General features: G+C 40.3%; 1 protein-coding gene across 1 annotated transcript in view; it reads left to right on the top strand.

Moving 5' to 3' along the window:
* Nucleotides 1–3,887: 3,887 nt before the first annotated feature.
* Nucleotides 3,888–22,806, top strand: part of LOC122808387 (alpha-tectorin-like) — a 161,329-nt gene continuing 142,410 nt past the window's right edge. Inside the window, exons 1-2 of the mRNA XM_044079353.1 lie at nt 3,888–4,027; nt 18,691–18,827. Coding sequence (XP_043935288.1) covers nt 3,888–4,027; nt 18,691–18,827 — 277 coding nt within the window. The remainder of the gene's footprint in view (nt 4,028–18,690; nt 18,828–22,806) is intronic.

The raw sequence follows: 22,806 nt of genomic DNA on the forward strand, positions 1-22,806 counted from the left end.
CTGCACACTACACTAGTCCTGCACGGCCAGCTGACAACTTCCTGGATCACAAATTCACCTCATTTGCATGGTTTTCACCTACAAATGGGGTAATATGCATACAGGAGCTGCATCCGTGCAGGAATAGTGCAGTATCGCTCGTGCACGCCCCTGCAGCTTATTCCTGGCTCGCATGGCAGACATATTGCCTCCTGGAGCTCCTGCACTGTTCCTGCACACCGTGCAGGGCTTGCTGAATCCGGGAATGCAGGGAATGGGAAGAAGACTTGTCTCATGCCCTGCTAGCATTAAAGAGAATCGGCAAAAGCACTGGAATGACTAATCACTAATAGCACATCACATGAAAAGAATGAGATGAGTGACATATTCATGACAACTCATGAACATGCATTACAACAAGCTGTCCCCCCCCTCCATTGTCAAACGACCTATCAGCAGCCACAGCATTTGGGATACCCAGACAACTGTTCTGCATGGTGTACATGTAATGTCACTCAGCTTACACCCAGGGTGTAGACCTTAACATGTCCAGCACCAACAAAAAACAGTGAAAGGGTATGTACAGCAAATATATGCACATTGTAGGGATTGTAGCACAACAGTGATGGACCATATTATGCCACATCATGCAAAAATATATATAGGGGAATTCTACACACAAACCACATGACCACACAGCACCTGTATACTCTGCAGCTTGGTTGATGGCACCATCCATATCACCCCACCAAACATACAGCAAAATGTGACCGAAACACAACAAAGCAGCCTACAGCAGGCATAGTGACCTAGTGTCCATTCAGTAACAATGAATTAACTACATGACATTGGTTCAAGAATCACACAGCACATATAAGAATGGTCAAAAGTATTACCACAGCAATACAAATGCAACAGACCTATAATATAATGTGCATTACACAGGTATACACTCAAGACAATGGCCCACGTACAACTCCACCAACTAATATGCTGATCCAGTGCTACCATTAGCTAGGGCCTCCCTGCCAAATGAATCCACCCCATTCATTGTGACCAGCAGTGTCTTTGCAATCATAGAAAGAGAGTATCAGGCCAGCTGTGGAACGATAATAGACAACTGCATCATAGGCACGTCTAGCCCTTTCAGGTGGAGGCAGTAGCACAAAGGAAGGCAATTAGCTGGAAATGTCTGGGAAATGGAAGGAAGTTGACTCATTTGATATGAGTGACTGACATTCACATACAGGGTACCAGGACAGTCTAAGACACAGCATGATGAATTGTGTAGATCCACCCTGTAACACTCTGGCAGCTTCTATATCACCATGCAGTTGTTCAGAAGATCTGTTGATGCCTTCAGTGTGCCATCAACCCCCTAAAAAAGGAAATTACTATTCTCTTTACATTGCCACCCAACTCCTACATATAACACCTATAGGGCCCCCACCAAGTTCTGCTGCACCTTCTGCATCTTCTGGTCACACTCATCCTCCCAGAAGTCTGAAAGGGACAAGCAGTGTGTACAGATATGGTACCAACAGTATGTAGGACGCCTAAATGAAGAAACAGTAGTCAGGCACAACCAGGTGAGCACCTAAACATCTGGACAGGGTGCAGGATGTGAAAACATTATGCCACATGACAACACAGTGGAATGAGAAAGAGTGCAGCTAGACATTTGAAATAGTGGAAAAGGTTCACAACAACATGCACAAATATGCAACTAGCATAATTAGCACACATCAATGGAGTCTGCTATAGGTATCCAACTCCATCAACAGAGGTGGGTGTACACATATCAGAGGATCTCTTGTGGTCAGGAAACACCAACCAGCTGGTCAAGAAAACACACCAATGCCTCCACTTTTTGAGAAGGCTGAAGAAAGCGAAGCTTCCTCCTCATATCCTGTCCACCTTCAATAGAGGGGGAGGAGAGAGCATACGCATCTGCAACTTCACAGTGTGGTTTGGAAGCTGAACAGTTACAGAAAGGAAGTGCTACAGAGTGGTGAGGGTCACAAAGAAGATAATGGGTTCCAGTCTTCTATGGATACAAGTCTAATCTGCAAGCAGCATCCAAAGAGCCACCAAAATAATACAGGACACCACGCATCCTGCGCATAGACTGTTTAAGCATCTGGCATTGTGCAGAAGATATTGCAGCATCCGCTGCAGGACTACATGATTCAAAAACAGTTTCTACCATAGAGTGATTAGACTTCTGAACTTGGGCACTAGTCTCAGGTGTCTGGACACATATGTGAGTTTTTATTTGTGTAGTATATACTTATATATATTCCAAGTAAGTGCAATATTTATTTATTATATCCATAGTCACTATTATTTAACCCACTCAACTGCAATATTTTACAAATAACTTAGGCATTGTTCAATCTGTAGTGTGTTTTATATTACTTTAAATGGCGTAGTTAATTTAACTTAGGGGAGAATACTCTATTCATTTTTGGGTGTTGGTAAATGTCTTTGCTCTTTCCTACATGTACTGGGAGTAGTATTGTATTTGTTAATTACGTTTATTCCCCTACTTGTATGTGTTGTTTTACTTTCCTTTGTAATCTCAAAAATTGAGCTGATGCACATAATTTCATTTATTTATTTTATGTATTTATGTATTTATTTATTTATTTATTTATTTACCGGGAAATTCTGACTGGACACAGGTCATTTTTCAGCGGAGGCCCAAGGAGAAAAGCTCCAACAAGTACATAATAAGAAAAATGCACAATAGAGGAATTTTACAATATAAATGTTACACTAGTAGATGATCTATCAGTAATCAACATGTTGAGATTATGCAGTACAGTAGTAAGAACAGAAAAAAGTAGACAATATAATGATACTTAAGGGTTAAGCTGATAATAGGATAGGAAGAGTGATAGTGCTGTACTAAGTGTTTGGGAGGTGTGTTAGTCAGGGTTTGGGCAAGGACAGAACCAGTGCATTTTTAGGTGAGACTTCAGACTGGTTTTGAATAGACTGCTGGAAGGTAGTTTGGTTACTGAGTGGGGGGGGGGGGGTTATTCCAAAGTTTGGAAATAGTGTAAGAGAAAAGGGCTTCACCTGCTGAGATTTTGGGTTCATTGGTAAGAAGTAGATTTCTGCTATTGGATCGTAGGCGTCTATAAGAAGTAAAGGGTTGTAGTTAGTTTTGAAGTGTTGGGATATTATGGGGGGGGGTTATTAGTTTGTGGGCAAATGAGAGCTGATTCAGGTGAAGAAGTTGTGAGAGTTCAAGCCAATCTAGTTCCCTAAGTGAGTTGCAGTGGTGGCTGCTGTAGGATGCACCAGTTGCAAACTTTGCAATTTTATTGTAGCAGGATTCTAGTCTGTTTAGGTCAGTCTGTCTAAGGTTGGTAAGTATGGATCAGGCATAGAGTAAGGTGATAATTAGCTGGGAGTTGGAGAAAGCAGTCCTGGCTGTGCTGGTTAGGTATTGTTTGTTTCTATAAAGCACCCCGAGTTTTTTATAAACTTTTTTATGGTGAGAGATATGTGGAGGTCGAATTTGAGTTTGTTGTCAATTTCAACACCTATAAGTTTGGTGTGGTCAGATGGGGGAGATGATGGTGTTGTTCTTAGCATGAATGTTGATGAGGGCAGAGGACTGTATAGATTTAGAGGCTTGAAAGATAAGGAGTTTGGTTTTGTTTCGACTGAGCAAAAGTTGGGCACTGGAAAGCCAGATTTCTACAGATGTGAAAGAATCTTGTGTGATATTTTGGCATTCTGGTAAAGTGGGGGTAGAGCAGATGAGAGTGCAGTTATCTGCATATTGTATGAGAGTGGCTTGTTTGGTGGAGGTATGAAGTTGTTGATGAACAGGGAGAATAGTAGTGAGCCAAGGATAGAGCCTTGAGGAACCCCACGAGAGACAGGAAGACGAGATGAGAGCTGATTATGCCAAATCACAGATTGCTGTTGGTCCGAGAGATAGCTGTGGAACCGTTGGTGACAGAGTGGGAAAAGGAGAGATTAGTGAGGACAAAGAGAAGGATGTTGTGAGATACCATATCAAAAGCTTTTGGTAGGTTCATAAATATAGTGTATAGGCCATTGTTTGTATGGTGCAGGATCGTGTCAGTGAAGGAAAGCAGGACAGTGACAGTGCTGTGAAATGGCCTGAAGCCATGCTGGGTTTTGGAAAGAAGATTGTTAGTTAATAGATAGTTTAGTACCTGAGAGTCTATACATTTCTCAAGAATATTGGAGAGTGGGGAGAGGATAGCGATCGGGCAGTAGTTGGAAAAGCTGGTGGATGAGTGCCCTTTGTGTAGGGGAATGATGTATGAGATCTTCCACAGAGTGGGCACGCAGCTTTCTGATATGGAGCGGTTAGTTAATATGGAAATTGGATAGGCTAGGGTGTCTGCAGCTATTTTTAGGTAATCTGCGGGTAGGTTGTCAGCAGCGAGTTTAGTGACCTTTAGTTTTGACAGAAGTTTTTCTATATGGAAGGTGGGTACTGCGGAGAAAGTGAAGGAGGGGGTGGGGGGCTGGGGTTGTGTGTGGGTTGGGGGTGAGGAAAGTTGTTGTTTGGCTAAAGATAGAATGGTTTCAGTGAAGTGTGTATTGAAAGAGTCAGCTATACTGCTGGAGGAGGAGGGGATGGTAGGTGGGGGGGTGCCGAGTTTACCTGGGTGGAGTACGGAGTTTACTGTGGACCAGAAGTGTTTGGGATTGTGATGGGAGGAGTTTAGGGTGGATTGATAGTAAAGGGCTTTATCTGTTTTTGTTAGCTTTTTTACCTTGTTACCCAATTCAAGGAAGAATTGCCTAGCAGAGGGTGTTTTGGTTTGGTGCCATTGTTCCCATGCTTTGTCCCTGATTTTTATGAGTTGCCTGGTGGTTTTATGTAACCAGGGGGAGCTTTTGGTCTTGACTCTAGCATATCTTAGGGGAGCATGCATGTTTAGGATGTTGAGGAAAGTGGAACTGAAGAAGTGGATGGCTACAGTTACAGTTTTTGAGGGACGAGATGAAGAAGTGGGGATTGAAGTTTGTAGTATTGCGGTTTTGTCTATGATGATATGACTGGCATTTTTTGCATGGTGTTTTATAGGTTCATAGATTCATAGGTGTGTACTAGGCTAATGCCCCTGGAGTCTTTACAAGCCTAGCCCATAGGATTACCCTGGCATCGTGCCACCCAACCTTAGTTCCCAGTGCCTCTGTCGCGTAGAGCCACTGGAGTGATCCCCAGGGTTAATTTTCTATTTCTCATGCACTCATCAAGATTTCTCTTGAAGAGGGCCAGTGAGGTGCTCTGTTTGACATGTATGGGAAGTCTATTCCATAGCATGGGCAGTCTCTGGGTTATGAACCTGTCCCTCCAGCACGTTCTGTTGATTGTGGTAATGAGGTTGAGGTCTCTGGAGCATGTGGTGTAGAGGGATTGGGATTTCTTTAGATGTAGCATTTCTAACAGAGCTGGGTCAGACATGGCTTTGTAAGTCAAGCAGAGATCGCCTCTAAGTAGGCAATATGAGACAGTGATTAGCTGGAGTTTTTTGAAACTGTCTATATAGGACAAGTGTTTAAGGCCTAGGATCCTCTTTGTGAGGTACTTTTGTGGCCTCTCCAGTTGTTTCAGGTGTCTAGTGAGGTACATGCCAAATGGGGCATTGTACTCGATGATTGGCCTAATGAGGGAAGAGTAGAGGGAGACAATGACCTCTTTCTTCCTGGATGCAAAACCCTTAGTAATGAGATGTGCCACATAGAAGGACTTTCTGACCACAGTGGCAATGTGGTAGTCAAAACAGAGGTTGCTGTCAACCTGTTTTCCCAGAACTCTTATAACGCCTTCTGTGTTCACTGGACTACCATCAATGAGATAATTCATGGGAAATGGGGTTTTCCCAAAGGGAATGATGACACATTTTTTGGCATTGAGCTTAAGGCCATGGTTCTGACACCAGTTGTTGGTCTCAGTGAGGCCTTTCTGCAGGATGTCAACATCACTTGGGGTGTTAATAATGGCTCCCAACTTGAAAATGTCTGCAAACTTTGTCAGCCAGAGTCCCTTCATGTTGGCCTGGACTTCTGAGAAGTAGATACCAAACAGGACAGGACCCAGGACCAATCTCTGCAGGACTCCACTCATGACTGGTCAGCAGTCTGACTTGGAGTCGGCTACTTTCACACTGTGGGTTGTATCTGTGAGCCAGTTTTCAACCCACCTAGTGATATAGGGGTTGATGCCTAGCTTAGTGAATTTTTCTATAATTCCTGAATGGGGAATAGTATCAAAGGCCTTGGCCAGATCAAGGTAGGCTGTATGAACCACCTTGCCTTCATCCACAGCTCTGGTGACTGACTCAAAGAAGTCGACCAAGTTGAGAAGGCATGATCTACCCTTCACAAAACTAAACTGTGTGGGATCCAGAGTTTGGAGATTCCCTATATCCTTGTTTATTAGGTCCATGATGATGATGCATTCCATAGCTTTGCATATCAGACTTGTCAGGCTAATGGTGCAATAGTTCCCAGGGTCTGTAGTTGCTCCTCCATTGTGGAGAGGGATGACTGTAGCAGTGCATCATTCAGTAGGGATAAAGCCTGAGGTGAGGCTGTGATTGAACAGGGCACACAGGTGAGGTGCCAGTTCACTCTGTAGTTCATGTAGAACACAGCCAGGGATATTGTCAGGTCCCATAGAAGCTGTATTCTTGGCCTTGGACTGTGCTGTTTTAACCTGTGCAGCAGTAATACTGGGTGCCTGACAATCTACTGGTATTGTGATTGGTCCTTTGGTGGGGATGGAGAGGGGTAAAGTTGGCACTGAATCTGTCGGTCAGTATATTGGCAACATCTGTTGGCTCGGTATAGGAGGTACCATTGTGCAGTAGCTCGGAGCAAATCTTGGTATTGCCATGGAGATTCTTTACATAACTATAGAAGGCCTTGTGGTTGTCTTTACTATCTGCTGCAATTCTATTTTCATAGCTAGCTTTAGAGGATTTGATGAAGGATCTCAACTTTTTGTTGAGGCTGACAAGGGAGTTTTTCCAGTCTTGGGACTTCACCTTTTATTATTTATTATTATTTCCTTAATATTGTATTTTTTGGAGGACAGTGTCTTGGTTTATTTGGTATGGAAAATAATCAGCCCTGCCAAAACTTGAACCCAGGACCCTGTACACCATAGGAGGAAAATGTTGTGTAGGAGCGGGGATCTTTGTTAACCAGTATCCAATCAAGGATAGTGTGGTTGTTAGGATTTTTATTTATATGGGTGGGTGACTGGATTAGTTGGGAAACACCATGTAGATTTATGTGAGTGGTTGGGTGGGCATTATTACAGAATAGTCAATTAGTGTTAAAGTCACCGAGGATGATAGTTTCTTGGGGAAGTGAAAGATTGGCCCAATTTAGGAGGTTTTCTAGTATATGGATATTCTGGCCTGGGAGAGGTAGCAGCCAATAATGTTTATAGTTTTGTTTGGGTTTAGTTTGAGGTTAGTGTATAAGATAACTTCATTTGTAATCAGGGGGACAGAATTGTTAATGGCTTGAATGTTAAGATGGTGTTTAAACATGAGTGCTACACCACCTCCTTTTTTAGATAGTCTGTCAGAGCGCAGGATGTTATAGCCGGAGGAAAGAATTTCCTCGCTTTTGATGTGGGGTTTGAGCCAGGTTTCTGTCAGGAGGAGGATGTCAGGGGAGTAGGTTTTTATGGTGGCATGCAGGTCATGGATTTTATTACATACACTTCTTATGTTTAGGCACAGGATGAGGAGATCAGATTTTTTTTGTTGGCTGTGTTTTAGAAAAAGATGTGGGGTATTTTGAGGGAGGTTAGTGGTGGAGTTAGGGGAGGTGGGGCTAGGGTTGGGGTGGATTTCCCCACTTTGGGTTAGTTTGGAGAGGGAGGCAAGTTTAAGTTTAGTATAAATAGTTACAAGTTTGTCATATATTTTAGGGATATTTTTTGCTTAAAGTTGTATGGTATTTGGTATTTGAGTGGGACTGTTGGGATGGTGGTTGGAGAAGTGTAGTTATGAAGTGAGTGCTGGAAGGAGGAAGTTTTGAGGGTGCAGTGAATTTGTTGGGAGAGTTAATTATGGAGGTGTGATATGATGTTAAGTGAGTGAGAAAAATTCAGGTAAGAAGAGTAAGTATGTTAAACAGAAGCATGGTTGTGCTGTGCTAGAAGTGTGGTGGAGTATGGGAGGGTGCTAGTTGGGGGGGTAGAAAGCAGAGTCAGTGTAGCTCCGGCTGGTGAGAAAAGTAGTGGGAGTGTTTATGGTTAGGATAAATGTAAATGAAGTAGGGGAGGGTGGAATTTGGGGGCAGGGCAGGGGGCCTAGCGAGTCTGTGTGAAGCACAGGCAAGCAGAGCTGAACCTAAACTCCAAGCAAACAGATGCTAAGGTAGGTATAATACAGCTGTATAGTACTGCTTAAGTTATGGTATTGTAAGGTGAATTTTTAGTTTAAATTCAGCTTAAAGTCAGCTTTTTGTTAGCTTTAGAAGGGTTTGACTGAGTTCACACTACAGTTCAGGCAATGGACAAGAGAAAGGTAAGCAAATGGAGACAGGGTGAAAGGAAGCAAGACCTATCATTTGCTTGATTGAGTGTGCACGGCCCTGTACTGTAAAACTATGTTTAGAGAGGCACAAACACTTCTTTTTTTTTACAATATCTGTTGCTTTGCCATAGTTTTGGTCCCCATTGTGCTACAGGTACTACAGGAAGGTGTCTGCAAGTAGTAGGAGGGTGGGGGGGTGTCGTAGGTTGGGCAGTAGTTCAATACAAATGGGAAGTAATCAATGATTGGAACGCCATTTAGACTGCAAGTGTGTAGTTCTAAGTGACAACAAAGTTTACTTTGACTTTGATATGTACTTTGCAATAACGATCAGCAGTGCATTGCACAATGGCATATAATGAATGGTGCACTGTAATGATTATCATAACGCACATATCAACAATGTGTCCCACATGTACCCTATTGTATAATGACCATATGCTCTGTTACCACCAAGCACCATACATAAAGATACTGATAATGGTCAAGGTGCATGTGCATGCATTCTCTGTATGTTATAAAATGGTGTAAAGTACAGGAGTGGCATGTGCTTGCACAAATGACAAACTACCACAGAACATATACTGGTGACAGTGAGGTTTCAAATGGTTTAACATAATTTCTGTAAAAGTACCATGCATCTCCAACACCACGTAGTTACATGGAGTGAGTCTAACAGACTGGCCATACAAATGAGTACAACAACAGCCCGTAATGGGATGTGAACCTGCTACCACCATCAATGGTAAAATGTAGCACACTGTGTGCTGGCCTGTGCCACAGTAGTAATCATACTGTAAACAACATTGTCAGTGAAACACTGCAGATGTAAACCATGTGGTGGGCAGTTACTGCACAGTCCTATACAACCATACTAATATACTACCATACATCACCTGGAATTTCCATTAATACATTGCTGCTAAAAACTGCACAGTGGCATACAAACTCATATTATCCATGCTATTCACTGCTCACAGCATAACTAATATATGCTAATCACTAAAGGCATGCAATCGGTTTATTTATCCCTATGTGATGAGCCCCCCCCCATTACCTAAAGAAGCTTATTGTTCCATACTTCCTAATTCAGATGTTGAGCTCTGCCTGTTGTAGCTGCTGATAGTTCCTCTGGCACATCTGGAAACAAAAAGTGTACCCTCATTTCCTTTCCTGGCTCAGTGTCTCTGGAATCTGCAACACCTGGCTTTGGAAGTCTTCCACTATAGCCTGCTTTTAGAGTTCTATAAAGTGGTATTTATTCATTCTAGCTTTTAATGATTAAATGTTGACTAACAGTCGGCTCTATTTTTAATTAATTTTAAATACTTTTCTGACTGCATTTTTTTCTCTCCCTCAGATTGCTCTTATGAGTCTTATTATTTGTTGTTTTAATGTTATTACTTTATATTACTCTTTTAGTTATTTCCTTAATAGTGTCTGTTCCACTGCATAAGATTAAAATTGAGGTACCATGCACAAGGTGCTGGTACATACCACTATCCTGCTCAGACTGTGTCAAACATTACCAGCAGTATGCCATTAGTACATTTTGTCCATCTGAAGCTGGTACACACCTTCATACCAAACATAATATGTCCCAGTCACCATGACACACACCACCATACTACTTATACAAAATTACACCTTCCTAGTAATGCACATTAGTAAATGCTACATTCTGGGTACTGGCATAGACATTCATGGTATCCGTTCTATACCCACTGTATCTATCAATGTGCCATTATGAAATATCACATGATAAATGCTGGTGGTGCTGTTCCTGCAGTAGTGCACTGAGTGATATGTAGAAGGAATACATATTGACCGGACATGCATTTGTATGAGAACATACAAGGACACAGTATGTGCATTATTGACTTTGTTCTCAATGTGTCAATTATAAGGTATGTGATCCTTTCCATACACTGCTCTGCAGTTCTCTGTATCAAAAAGAAAAATGCAGCTTATTAAGTTTGTGTGATGACTGACATCACACTCTATAAAAATGTCATATTTGCCACACAAAACAAATGGGTAAGCAGGCATACATTCATCTTCATTCTTCATGCTCTGAAGTCTATATATGTTCCTTCTGTACAAGGCTGCATTCTGTACTGTTTTCTGTATTCTGTACTGTTTTCTAATCTTATGGAAAAAAGGCTCGTCTGTGAGATCCCTGATAATGCTGCTGTTTTTGTCTTTTCCTGTAAATTCTCATCCTCAACAGACAGCTGTGTTAGCACTACAAAAGTCTAGCCATGAGTTGTTTCACATACTTTCCCCATAATGGTCTAAAATGGTTACTTACATGAACATTTATTCAGTAGCCATACTGATATGTGCTCTTTAAACATTTCTGTAGTGTGTGGACAAGTCTACACAGAAAGACTGTAAACAAGGGAGGAGCAAATGCTGTGTAGGTAACTCTGTGCTGCCATCTGCCACCTGAGTTGTCCTTTATTTGTGTAAATGATCACAGAGTAGCCAGCAATACTTGCATGGAGACACACACTTATGGTATACCATTTCTATTGCATTATGTTGTGTATAAAGACCTTTACTGTGCTACTGATACTGATGTTACTGAATGGAGGTGACAACCAGGAACAGTGTGAGCACCAGTGGACACCAATTATGACAAATGTCAATGTGGTAGGGAGACACAAATATGAAAGACAAGTCCAAAAAGAAGGAGAAATAAATGCTGCTGCAAGTAGTTTGCTATACAACATGGTTGCATGTGGCACTGATGTAGACTCACAGCACCACACAGTTAGATATATGAGAGTGACTAGGCATATTGACCTGTAGGGAACACTGACTAAACTCACACGTTTTGGATGCTACCTTCCTCACTGATACAACTGTACTGCAGCCCTATGATTGTCACTGATGTAGTGGATGAACAGATTGTTGCCAAGTGTGCAGCATGCAGTCATGATAATTGTGCATTCTGTTGTACTATTGTTCTATTATGTGCTGTAAAATGCCTGATTCATACAGAAATTAACTGCTGTTATGCACAACTGCAGTAATACAAGAAGGCATAGACATACATGCATGTGTGTCTTCATGTGTGCAGGTCATAGAAGGTAAAAATTACCATATTACCATTTCAGGGTCTTTGTCCTCTGTGAGACTGAATATCCCACTATACAAATAACCCTGGCTGATTTCCTGGTACTTCTGTCTAGTGGACTACCTGTGTAATAGCCGGTCACTGTCCTTGATAATGTTCTTCCACAAGGGTCACCAGGACAGGGTGCTGATGTGGGTCAGCAGAAGAGAAGACATGCCTTGGGCTACATAGAGTAAGCCCACTTGTATCATTGATTCTGGATGTTGCCAGTGGGTATACACATCAAGACCCTATACTGGCAAAGGTCCTTGCCCAAAATTGTAGTAAATAACATCGGGCAGTAAACGGACTAAGTAGTAAGATCTCTTCCTCATGTCTCCAGAGGTCTGGCTTCAGTCCTGCCTTCAAGATACTGCCTGCGTGGACTTTACATGTTTTTCCTGTGTGTCTAAGTTGGCTTTCTCTGGATACAATTGACTGGCTACACTAAAGTCTCTATGTGCGCACACATGCATGTGTGTGTGTGTGTGTGTGTGTGTGTGTGTGTGTGTGTGTGTGTGTGTGTGTGTGTGTGTGTGTGTGTTTGCATGTGTGTGTGTCTGTGTGTGTGTGTGTGTGTGTGTGTGTGTATGTGTTTGTTCAAATCTGTGTATGCCAGGTCATGGTGTGTCTGTATGTGCACGCGCGCGCGTGTGGTGTGTGTGTGTGTGTGTGTGAGTGTGTGTGTGTGTGTGTGTGTGTGTGTGTGTGTGTGTGTGTGTGTGTGTGTGTGTGTGTGTGTGTGTGTGTGTGAGTGTGTGTGTGTGTGCAGAGAAAGAGAGGCCTATAGATAGACAGATGTGAGAATGATCAAAAAAGCCTTCCTCTAAATTCACTAATGAAAATACAGCATCAGCTACATAGACCTTTAAACTAATAAAAAAGAAGCAACAGTATTTAAGCAGGGGAGCAAGCCTCCCTGTATCGCCCAGACCCCTGCTTTACTAAGTATGCAAACTGTGAAATTTCAGAATAGTAGGGATAAGTAGAAATGTTGTTAGCCCCATTGTTCCTTGATCCTGTTACACTGCACAAAAACATACTGGAGAAGGGAAAACATATAAGCAATTTTTCAGCAGGAGCAAGCCCCCATTACCCATTAATACCTCTGCATCTCTAAATATAATAATATCAAGATCAGACAACAGTGATGATAAGGAGAAAATTCTTTATCGCCACTGTTCCTTGATCTTACCTTTTTAAATATACAGGTTTCACTGAAACAGTGATTTGATTTCACATTTAATCACTTTTGACAAAACCATAAAGTTGCTCAGCTGTAATGATTCCACGAATATAAGTTCATAGGTTCATAGGTAGGTACTAGGCTATTGGCCCTAGGGCCTATACAAGCCTAGCCAAAAAGGTACCCTGGCTTTTGCCATCCAAGAAAATTATTTTCCTGTGCCCCTGTCAAGCAGTGACACAGAAGTTATCCCCGGGGTGAATTTACTATTACTCATCCAATCATCAAGATTGTTCTTGAAGAGTGCTAATGAGGAGCTCTGTTTGACATAGATAGGTAGTCTGTTCCAGAGTATGGGAAGTCTTTGGGACAGGAATTTATCCCTCCAGCATGTTCTGTTTATTGTGGTGACAAGGTTTAGGTAGCTCAGAGGGATTGGGATTTCTTTAAGTGGAGCATGTCCAACAGCTCTGGGTTTGATATAGCTTTCTATGTTAGGCAGAGATCACCTCTGAGTAGGCGATATGCGATGGAGTAAAGCTGGAGTTTTTTGAGACGGTCTGTGTAGGGCATCTGTTTGAGGCCAGTAATCCTCTTTGTGAGGTATTTCTGCAGCCTTTCCAGTTGTTGTAGATGTCTTGTGAGGTACATACCAAAAGGGGCGTTGTACTCTATAATGGGTCTAATGAGTGATGAGTAGAGGGGAACAATGACCTCTTTTTTCTAGATGAGAAACCTTTTGTGATGAGGTGTGCCACATAGAAGGATTTCCTGACCACTGTGACAATGTGATTATCAAAGGAGAGACTACTGTCCACCTGTGTCCCAAGATCGCTTATCACACTTTCGGTGTTAAGTACACTACTGCCTATGTGGTAGTTCATGGGTACAGAGTTTTTACCAAAGGGGATGATAATGCACTTTTTGGTATTGAGCTTGAGGCCATGGCTTTGACACCAGGCATCTGTCTCAGTGAGGCCCTTTTGTAGGATGTCCACATCATTAGGAGTTTCGATTATGGTTCCTAGTTTGCAGTCATCTGTGAACTTAGTTAGCCAAAGACATTCTGTGTTAGCCTGTACTTCAGAGAAGTAGATACCAAACAAGAGAGGACCCAGGACTGAACCCTGTGGTACTCCACTTGTCACTGGTCTGAAGTCTGATTTGGAGTCTGCTACTTTCACAGTGTGGGCTCTGTCAATAAGCCAGTTGGCAACCCATCTTGTGACATAGGGATTTATACCTAGTTTAGTGAGTTTATCTATAATTCCAGAGTGGGGGATGGTGTTGAACACCTTGGCGAGATCTAGATAGGCTGTGTGAACCACCTTACCCTCATCTATGGCTTTGGTGACTGCTTCAAAGAAATCTATCATGTTTAGGAGACATGATCTGCCTTTTACAAACCCGAACTGTGTGTCTAACTGGACATTCCTAGACCTGGCAAAATCATATGATAAAGGTCTAAAGACAGAGGACTTGGGCAGCCCTGAGATGGTTCAGAACCCCAGAAACATTAGTAGAATTATTGTAAGATATGCACAAGCTCTCAATTACACAAATGCAAACAGTGTTTTGACTCACAGCAGAGTAGGTGTGCATCAGGGTTGAGCTTTGGATCCACTGCTGCTCATAATGGTGATGGTCTACATTAGCAAACAGGATAGATGAAACAGAATAACAAAGCTGCTGCATGCAGATGGCGAGGCACTACAAACAGACTCCAAACAAGAACTTTTGCTATTACTTTTAATAGTAACGGAGGACTGAAATGCAAAACTTAAGGCAGATGGAATAACACTGAGTGAGTATATGTTATTATGTATTCTTATTCATTTTACTTGTAATGCAGCTGGTAATGACTATGTTTTTATGTGTTCTTATTTACTTTAATTGTAATGCAATGTAGTGCAGGAAATCAAAAGATGATTTGTTAAGGAGGACGTGGGAGAAATGGGAAGAAGGCAAGGGGAGACAGGGATATTCAGTCAAGAGATGAATGGATTGTGTGAGAGAAGATCTGCAACAGTTGGGTAGGACTGTGGAAGAAGGTACGAGAGTGGCTGTGAATCAAAAGATGTGGTAAAAATTGGCATGACTGCCTAACCCAGCCTTACATCTTGCAGAACTGAAAAAATGGAGTTGATGCAGAGCCAAATCATGGTCAAATGGAGTCCTATGAAGGGTACTAGACCAGTCCCCCCCCACAGCCATTCAAGTGTGGCTGTCCCTCCTCATTTACCATAAGCATTGTACAAACCTGTCAGTGTGCATTCTATTTTCTTCTTTACTTTTTCAACCATTACAAAGATTTGGATTTAATTTAACATTTTTATTTCACATTTTATTGCACAAACATTGACGGTCATTTGCTAAAAAAAATGGTCTCACATTGAAAACAGACTTAAGATGAGCAACAGTAAGCTTCCCTTTCCTTGAAACTCACATTAATTGATAATGTATCTGATCAGAGTTGGATTAAGTGTATCTTGAGCCCTGGGCTAATTTCAAACCATGGGATGCGTGAACACATTTAAAGACCATGCATAAATACATGCATTCTTTGGTTAACCTCTCTGATTGTTGTAAAATATATTTCTTATTTAATACAGCAACATTTGGCAGAGTGCATTTTAAATTTGTAGTTTGGAACATTTTTTCCTCTAAGCACTAAAACAAAATGTATGAACTAATAATGACAACAGTATGCATTTCAGAAAATTTCAACTATAAAAGGACACTCACACTTCTATCATTATAATTCACCAATATTTTTACACATCATATGTCTGATTGCATTAAAAACGGCCATGATAAAGTAATACAGTTTGCTTTACATGAATGCATGCTGGTCCTTCAAAGACAGACTAATCACTTTTTAACTTTAAGAATGACTGACCCTACTGAGCTGATAAACTCAGACATTATTGCTTTATTATAACATTGTTGACTGCATCCTTCTCAGTTGTCTGTGTCAAAAAAAAAAATAATAATAATAATAATGACCAAAGGCACATATTTCACATTTGTTTCAATCAGACACACACTAGCCAAAGTATTTCAACTTAAATCACACATACATTATTCCTGCAAAGCCAAATTAAAGACAGTTTAAAAGTTTAAAAATGACCAGATGAGAGAATAAAGTACTTTCATCTACAGACAGCCCGCACCACTACCACAACCAACAGTTATACCTATATTATCAACTGTGTACAACCCTTACTGTTACAGATTCAGCCATGTGTAGCACAGTTTAAATAAAAAAGTATGTATGAAAGCATAAGAAATATTAACCACCTGATAAAAAAATTCAATATACATAATCTCTACAGAAGTAAAAGCCATCTGAATAATTCCACATCAAAGAGAACTATTATTAATGCAAAGGTTGCTGCTGGCAAACAACTTTGTATTTCAGTGCTTCATCTACAAATGCAGTGCCTACTGCCCTTGAAGAATAAATTGCTTATGTTGCATTAAAAATAGTGTGTTGGTGACATTGCCATAACATTTCTTGAACTAGATCATCTATACAATAGGAAACGTCTAGCAAGCAATGACAGTAGGTTCAAAGTTGTTAGGCATGAAGTCCTGAAGACCATTTAGTAGCCTGGCACAAATTCCCAATTGCTCCAAAGTAATGTCTGGTTAATGACTTGATCAGTGTCACACAGAATGCAAATGAGAGTGGAAAGGTTCAAACCCTGTACCCTTACCACAGGAAGCAGCTCATTAACAAGTCAGAGTTTTAGTCCTCTGTGCTAACTAGCAGACTAACAGCTTTTAACTAAGGACAGAAATCCTTTGCAATCCAATCTTGTACAGAAGACTCTACCTCAGTAATATGCAACAATGATTACACAAGTGATGCTGAAGATCAGATGGTTCTGATCCTCATTCTAAATAATGTAGACTAAATGACCTGACAAATGTCAAAGGCTTTGCTTTTGATGGAGTCTCTAAAGAAGGTAATGCAAACATATATTGCTAAAATTCAATATATTTAGACTATATTACACAATCCAGGCCCAGTAATGAATTAATTCATTCTTCAGTACAATGAATAAAGCAAAACGATACTAAATATAAATTCTGTAGCAGCAGCTTTTATCCAACAAACCACAAGTCATACAAAAGTCAGAAATATAGTGCATATAGCATACTGTTTTATTTTTATTTTTGAGAGGATATATGCTTGTAGGTCCTACATCTAATTTTTTACCTCCATAGGTCTTCTCTGTCAGACTACCATACTTTTTTTAAATTACAAAGTTAACAGAACAACAGATTTTGCATCAATGTGCATTTTTGTACCAGATTGGCTCTCGCAGTTGGATTAAGGCTCCTACCCCTGTACCTAAGGTATAGGGTTTGACTGTGTAAAAGCCCTATAACTAAGTGGTGCATTTTGTATACACACACACACACACACACACACACACACACACACACACACACACACACACACATAGCCCAATCCAACACTAAACAACCTAGGCAGCTTCCACAGGCCTGGGATGGCTAGAGGGTTCCTGCAATGAAACATTTTGTCACAAAATGTATCTTTTTAACACAACAGGTTCTTTAAATTAAAAAAAGTCCTCCTTTACTTTTAAAGTTGAACTGGTAGTATGCTCTGCATGATGTGCATGCAGGAAATGCAGGCACATCACATAAAGCAAACTACCCACTCAACAATATGACTGGGGCTTAACACAGTGAAACATGTAAGTCAGCAACGCAGCACCACAGTGTGTACATGATCATTACAATGAGGACAGGTAACCAATCATTTTTGCGAGCAAAGAGGAATACAGCTTACAGACATTCCAGTGGATTTTTTTAGGACAGGCTAATGAAGTAATGCAGCACCAGTGTGTGTGCATGATCATTTTAATGAGACTTACAGCTCATTACATAATTTTTTCAAGGAGAACAGATTAGTGAAGCAAATGGATAATCATTTAGGAGAACAGACCTTTTTGGTGTGTGTGTGTGTGTGTGTGTGTGTGTGTGTGTGTGTGTGTGTGTGTGTGTGTGTGTGTGTGTGTGTGTGTGAGAAATGTCCAAGTTAGGGGCACCCAGGGACAAACCCGGGACATCAGATATGGGAAGCAAGATCTTAGCCCTCCACACTAGCTAACAGGCTTGCTTCAGCTTACCTTTTTAAATGATTTAAAGTAGTCTCCTCTTATTTCCTTCTCCAGTTTTGCAGAATACCTCTGATGTTTTAATCATTTATGTCCTGTCCTATCTTTGAGTAAGTCGCTTAATCAGACAGCGCTTTGGGCCAAATGGAAATTAGTGCTAGGCTCCTCAATGGTCCCATGGACTGCAAACCTAGGAACTACCCATCAACCAGAGTAGTTAAGGTGTAATGGAAGGAAACTGATTGCAGTAAATAGGAGCATCTTCATATGAACCAAGTTCTTTGGATCTTATTCTTGGTTTCTTTGTTCATTTGAATGCTAATTGCATGTTTATTATATAGCCGTGAATAAATTTGACAGTATAAAGTCTATGAGTTTAATGTTAATATTTTAACCATCAAAACATTTTATTTTGCTTGTTTTTTGCAGGCACATAGGTGTGAAATGTAGTGTTTGGCTATAACAGTTTGTCTAGTACTTACTACAGATAAGTATGGCTGAGCTGTTAGAAAGGTGCATTCTGTAGCATGTTGTTTGATTCCCTCAACCTCTATTTGTATTTTATGTGACTCTGCCAAGTTACTTCAATAGACGGTACTCTTGGGCTGTTCCTGAAATGGCCCACTTGTGTCCAGTGGGCTGTTGTAGGCTGCTAGCAAATGCATTACACATTTGTCTTTTGCATTCCTGCAGCCTTCATATAGAAACTAATTACTTCACTGTATGCGATTTGAGCATGAATCTCAGCAGTGCTCTTGTAATGATTGCTAGATGCATTTTCACCAAATGTGAGTTTCAAGGGATGAGAGGTTTACTGTTTCTTATGCTAAGTATGTTTTCAATGTGATTTGTTTAGAAGATGGCTGTCAGTGTTCTCTTCTGTAAAATTTGAAATGAGTTTTAAATAAAATCCAAATATTTGTTATAAATGTAAAAGTAAAGCAGAAAATAGTATACACATTGACAAGTTTGAATAGTGTTACGGTAATGTGGGGAGAGACCGACAAGTAATGGGATATTGCTGCCGAGGCCCTAATTCATTACCCTCACAGGGCTCCATTTGTCCTTGATCTGGCTTTGTTGACTTTGGAGGTTTATGCTGATATCAGATGGGATAGCTATTCTTCATCAGAAAGAAATCCATCATCAAGAAAAACTTCTTTATTAACAGAGCAAAGCTTTCGGGTTTACACCCTTTTTCAATACAAAAACACAATTAACATCAAAGCAGTTAGATTTTTAAATGGGAGCACACTCTACCACATGACTACAGCCAGCCAATCATGTGATAGTTATGAAATAATAATTCTACCTATAAAATATATAAAACACATATATATATATATATATATATATATATATATATATATATATATACATAAAGAAATACTATACATTAATATAATATCAGTGTCTTATATAAATACATTCTTATATTCAAATATAAGTATAAAACTCAGTATAAAGAATACTTTAAAACTTTAAAATCTACTGTGTTGCAATTTTACCAAGATAGGTGGCAGGGTTACAGCAGTCTTAAGACCAGGTGGAGCATCTGCAGCTAATCGTTATATCCACTCATATTCTTTAGTCTCAAATAAATTATTCAAATTACCCCTACAATAGATTTATAAACTACATCTATTACTCTAAACTTAAACTTATGACTACTGTCAGGACTCATAATGGGCTTGCTTAGTGCATTTTTTTCATTATTCTTCGTATGTCCGATTTATGTTCTATAAATCATTCTTTTAATTTTCTTGTGGTTTTACCAATGTAGAATGAAGAACATTTAACGCAAGTTGCCAAGTAAATCTGGCTTTGCAGGAGTATTTTGTGTGTATGTGTGTGTGTGTGTGTGTGTGTGTGTGTGTGTGTGTGTGTGTGTGTGTGTGTGTGTGTATATATATATATATATATATATATATATATATATATATATGTGTGTGTGTGTGTGTGTGTGTGTGTGTGTGTGTGTGTGTGTGTGTGTGCGTGCGTGTGTGTGTGTGTGTGTGTGTGTGTGTGTGTGTGTATATATGTACTGGAATACATTGCCTACTGTGTTTTTGTGAGAAACAATGTGACTTTGGTCATTATTAATGTTAATTTTTGCCACAAGCATCTGAGAATGACACAGACAACAGTGTAGCAGTAATTTCTGGGTTTGGGAGGATATATGTGGATAAAAATTTAAACACAATCTGCCAATGACCAGGTGCATTCTCAATGAATGTGAGTTTCAAAATATGAGTTTCAAGGGAAGTGCAGTTTACTGTTGCGCATGTCAAGTCTGTTTACAACGTGAGATTATTTTATTTTGCTCAGCAAATACCCATCAGTGTTTGTGGTATAAATTTTGAAATAAAGGTTTTAAATCAAATCTCTGTAATCATCGTAAAAATAAAGAAGAAAATAGTGTGCACACTGACAGGTTTGTGAACAGTGTTTATGGTAACTGGGGAAAGACAGCCAAGTAATGGAACACTGGAATGGCTTGGGGGGCTTAGTTCAGTTCCCTGCCTTGGGCCCCGTTGACCTTATTCTGGCTCTGCACACACACACACACACACACCCTCCATCGCTTGGACTAAACATAGCATAACAATACAGGGCCAGATCCAACACTAGGCAACCTAGGCAGTTGCCTAGGTCCCTGTGCTGGCAGGTTGGCCCATCCACAAAATTAAATTTAAAACTAAACTTTTCTTACTTTGCAACAACATACTGTTGTTTTACTGTTGCCTACTACTAGTGTAGAGTTCTTGAATTAATCCGAGCTATAGTACAACTCCAAATGCTGCTGCAAGAGTTCAATCATTGCATAACTGTAAACAATACTATACTTTTACTGTACTTCCATTCTGCTTAAATCTTGTGCCATCTCTGCTCTTATTTCTTTGGCTGAAAGCAGGGAGCAGCAGAAAGTGAACATGGATAAAGCTGGAAACCTTTTTTTTTATTCTTAAAGCAGAAGTACGTGGTTGCAAAGTAAGAAAATTTTGCTTTTAAATTTATTGTTGTGGCCAAGCCCCCCTGCCAGAGCAGAACCCTAGGCATCTACTAGGTCGCATAGCGTTGGATCTGGCCAAGGGTTGGTGATGATGATTATGAGTATATATTGCAAAACAAGTGATAAAAAATTAATCAACAAACACGCACACTACTAAAACCAAACACCCCTACCACAAATACTCCTACATCATAGGCACATAAACATGCACAGCAGCAGATATACCAACAAACATACCCATACAAATAACAGCTATATTGCAGGGGAAAAGTCCTCCTGCACCACATATTAGGGACTGTGCCCCCCCATGTCCCCAAAACTTTATCGATACCAACTCTGAGATCACAAAACAGTGGGGAAATGGCATATTCCCATTCTTTGTTGTGTAGCAATCTTGCACAACGTTGAACAAGCATGTTTCAATAAACTATGCAAAACATTCAGTATCTTGTGCCTTTGACAGACTGGACCACAGCTTAAATGTTTGGGTGAATTCAAAATGATCTAAACAAATATCAACAATCAAAATATCAACAAAATCAGTATCATCAGAGTGAAAAGTAAATGCCCTTTTCACACTACTGTGTGACCTCAGAGGTAGTATATATATATATATATATATATATATATATATATATATAAGTAGCAGAGGGGTGAGAGGTGCAGAAGGGGCTTGTCCCCCTGTGAAACATTGGTTTTGGATGTGCTTAATTTTCATAGATATTTTGTGTTTAGATTTTTTGTTGATATTATGATATTTAGATCATTCTGAGTACACTCAAACATATATATATAATCATGCTTTATTTGATCTGTGCAACTCTTTGCACTTGTACATATTCTATTTGCCCTCTGTGTGTTCTCACAGTGCTTTTGCACATTCACCTGTTGTATTATGGGTCTACTTTACATGCTCAAAAGATGAAAAACCCAAATCCGAATAGCGCAACACGTAAAGAGCAAATTGCTAATACATCGAACGAATGAAACCATGAAAGTGGAAATATCAAATTCGCATAGTTGGCCCATCTGTGGTATAGCTCCATAAGGTAAGTGTGAGATAATTACGGACCTTAGGGTTAGGGAGGGGTTAAGGTAAGTGCATAGGTAGGTAGTGTATGTAAGGTTTTGTGTAGGTAATGTATGTAAGGTTTAGTGTAGGGTTTTGTTAAGTCTGTGTGTGGAATAGTTAGTTTGTTTGGGTATAGCTCCATAGGGGAAGTGTGCGGTAGTTACGGACCTTAGGGTTAGGGAGGGGTTAAGGATAGTGCATAGATAGTTGTGTATGTGGGGTTTAGTGTAGGGTTAGCAGTAGGGTTTTGGTGCTTTAATTTAGGGTTAGAAGTAGGATTTTGGTTAGTGTATGTATGTGTTTTTTTATTGTGTTTGGGTAGGTAATGTGTTGCAGGTGGTGGGTTGGCCAACTATGATGGTTCGAGGTTTTAAATTTCGCGCTTTAGTACGTTCGATATATTCGCGATTTGCTCTTTATGTGATGCGCTATATGGATTCGGGTTTTTCGTGGTTTTCGAGCACATGAATTAGACCCGTTGTATTATGCATGATAGACACTATCCAGGTTTTGAGTCAGAGGGGAGCTAGATGAGGGGTTCTGTTCAGAGCTACTATGTGCTTGTCTATCACTGCATACTGCATCTGACCTGGCAATTGTGCTGGTGGCACCTGAATGCCATATTACCATTCATCTTCCTGCAACTGTAATAATACAGTCTGCGCTATTGTTATTAAAAGGGTGTAAAGTGTCAGTCAGTATAAAGGATGTAACATGCAGCAAA

Source organism: Protopterus annectens, chromosome 8.part0 (genome assembly GCF_019279795.1).
Source record: "Protopterus annectens isolate FY-2018-M chromosome 8.part0, PAN1.0, whole genome shotgun sequence".
Classification (NCBI taxonomy): Eukaryota; Metazoa; Chordata; order Ceratodontiformes; family Protopteridae; genus Protopterus; species Protopterus annectens.